Below are 2,989 nucleotides of genomic sequence, written 5' to 3' on the forward strand. Positions count from 1 at the left end.
TAGCCAACCATTATGCCAATTTCAATGAAATCTACTATACAAGGAACTACACTAAGAACTAAAATGCAAAATTAATGCGTTTTAATTTATGACAAATGTCAAGAGTCATAGTAAATTTATGTTAAAAAATGACACGTTACGATACTTTTTTCATTCAAATGAATAAAAAAATTAAACACTGTGCTTCCAGTGCGAAAGTGTCTTTATTTTATAAACAAAAATTAATGAAAAATGTTACACTTTACTTGATGGACGTGAAAAAACATTTTTTGGTAGGTACAGTTGGAGACAAAATACTTTGGTCGTCACTTTTCTAACACTAATGTAATTCAAGCTTTAACGTTAAAATGAATGACAATTTCAAATTAATGACAGCTATTATATTTTCCTATCAAAAATATGTACAACTTGTCAACTGTGATTGACAGTAGCTAAAAATAAGGTTAACAGACCTAAAGCATGCTTTACAATTTAATGTCACTCAAGTGACATTGACGACCAAAGTATTTTGTCTCCAACTGTACCATCGGTGGACATAAAAAAAATAGTACATCCAAAATTTGCTCATTGTGTATCAAACTTTTGAAATGTCACTCAAAATCAAAATTGTCAGCAATCTAAAGATGGCCGTTGAAGCTCTTTGAGTTACTAGATTATTGCAATTCTTGGAATTTATAAAAGAACAATTCCTTCAAAAATGTTATTTATTAATAAAGTAACAAAATCAAAATATTTTCATTTTCGTCCGCGACCAGTTTTCGTCTCTGCGCATCCCCACTATCGATGTCCTTCTACGATTTCCCAAACTTTACAGTGCTATCAAAAAATCGATGACATATGAGAAATGTCAAAATAATTTTTATTTAAATTATGCCAGGAAACAGTGGTGAACGATTTGTATGAATAAACATCAACAATATCCGATTTTATGATGTTTTGAGACGTTTTACAGAATAATTCAATTTACTAAGATCAATATTTTATTTTTTTTAAACAAATTTTTTGACATAAAGCAAAAAAAAATTGTGGCTATGGAGATAAACTAATACCAAAATTTCGACTTGGTGATTTCCAATTAAAAAAAAGACTTTACATCGTGTCCTATCTTAATCTTTAGGCATCTGTAGTAAAAATAAGAAACAAAAAAATGAAAAAAAAAATATTTTGGTGAAAGAATGGAGTTTTAGAAACTTTTTCTTAAAATTATTAGGTTATTGAAAAAACTAATTATTTTTTTTTAATAAATCACGTTTATTTAGTAACGTTTTAGTATTATTTTTTGTGCAAATTGTTTCGTCCTGTTTTTGTGTTGTTCTGCCCCTTTGCCTCGAATGTTCCACCGTGGGAAGCTCAAGGACCATCGTTATAAAGCATGCCTTGAACGGGTGTAGCTGACCCAAATTTGACCCCCCATTTAACCCCTCTCTTTCAGGTACATATTACAAGAATTGGGTCACAGTGACATGCTGAAAAACGTAAGAAATTAAGCCAAAACTATGTTTTTTTAATTTTTTTGTTAAGTTGCCGGAAAATAACGCACTTGAAGGCCTTTGTAGTGGCATGATTGAAGCGTGGAAAATATACGGGAAGCCTGAAGCCGTCATTATGTTCCTAATCGAAGACATTACTTACAACATTTGCGATCAAAGATTTCACGAATTTAAAATCAGAGAAATGTGTCCTCAAGTTCGGGTTATTCGTCGCACTTTGACCGATATGGCGGAAAGGGCGAGTCTAGGACCGAAAAAACAGCTACTGATGTATGGTTTTGCAATAATCAGGGGAAACCCAGTGATTGGTTTGTTTTAGAGATGAGTGCGAGGTCGGGGTTATTTATTTTCGGGCAGGGTACGAGCCGGGGCATTACCACAGTCAGAAGGAATGGGATGCGAGGCTTCTAATGGAGAGGTGATTTCACAAGGCGACAAAAAAAGTCATGTCATGACAACTTGACAAATTTTATATCATTTTGTTCGTCTCAGTGAGACAAATCAAATGCACTAAAAAAATTTAAAAAGTCCACACACTTTGAACAAAATATTTTTTTTCTAATTTAAATGAATTTCAAATACTTTAACTTTAAAAAATCATTACTCAATAACTATTAGGCCGATTTCCTTCAAATAATGGGATGGCCTTGCCCTTTAGAATGATATAAAATTTAAAATTGAATATTGGCAAACTTTTCTTCGATCAGTGTTCGAAGTAAATCGAAATAATCTAAGAAAAACCCTACGAGTAATTTTTTTTCATCATTACCATCGTGTAGAGCTCTCTTTATTAGTTGTAATCCAAATTTTCAAAAAAATATACCGAGTAGTTTTCAAGATATGATTTTTTGAAGTTATGGTTTGTTAATCAAGCATTGGTCCATATAGGAGAAATGCATGTTAATCTTACTTAAAATTGCATTTTTATAAAAGTATTTGTTTTAAGACTCTTCTTTTATTTTAAAAATGGTCAATTGCATCTTCTTTGTTCTAATTACAATAAACAAAAACTGTTTGTTTACTTAAAACAAATAAAGAGTACCTGCGTACTAATTAAAGCAAATAAAGAGTTTTTTTGTTGTAAAAATGACTACTGATCATTGAGCAAAGAGGATCTAGAAGTTTAAGGCACAAGTCTTAAATATAAGGGCAAATCTTTTTCAAATCAAATCACTTTCCATTCAGATTTTGATTTGTCCACTTTGTTCTATCTTTCTGAACTTTTTTTGAAAATGTTCTAAGCAAATGCTTTCACATCACTTTCGAGTGATGTTAAATGCAATAAGTCACCTGAATTATTTTGTTGGTACATTCTACAATTAGCTTCAGTTAGCTTGTAGGTAGTAGTTGTTGTGATAACAGTTTCACACGAAGCAACTGACTTATTGCATTCAAGTCAGTAGAAAGTGATGAAAAAGCATTTGCTGAGAACATTTAAAAAAGTTCAGAAAGCTAGAACAAAGTGAACAAGTTGTAATCTGAATGGAAAGTCATTTAAT

The 2,989-nt window shown here is 31.3% G+C and overlaps 1 protein-coding gene across 3 annotated transcripts in view; it reads left to right on the top strand.

Moving 5' to 3' along the window:
- Window positions 1-2,989, top strand: part of LOC123010800 (glutathione synthetase-like) — a 12,786-nt gene that overhangs the window by 4,269 nt on the left and 5,528 nt on the right. For all 3 annotated transcript variants that reach the window (XM_044407928.1, XM_044407926.1, XM_044407927.1), the window contains exons 4-6: window positions 1,433-1,475; window positions 1,522-1,760; window positions 1,810-1,908. In XM_044407928.1, the coding sequence (XP_044263863.1) occupies window positions 1,433-1,475; window positions 1,522-1,760; window positions 1,810-1,908 (381 nt within the window). The remainder of the gene's footprint in view (window positions 1-1,432; window positions 1,476-1,521; window positions 1,761-1,809; window positions 1,909-2,989) is intronic.

Source organism: Tribolium madens, unplaced genomic scaffold, assembly GCF_015345945.1.
Source record: "Tribolium madens isolate multiple individuals breed KSU strain unplaced genomic scaffold, Tmad_KSU_1.1 Scaffold_91;HRSCAF=231;Tcas5.2_LG7, whole genome shotgun sequence".
In the NCBI taxonomy this organism is placed as follows: domain Eukaryota; kingdom Metazoa; phylum Arthropoda; class Insecta; order Coleoptera; family Tenebrionidae; genus Tribolium; species Tribolium madens.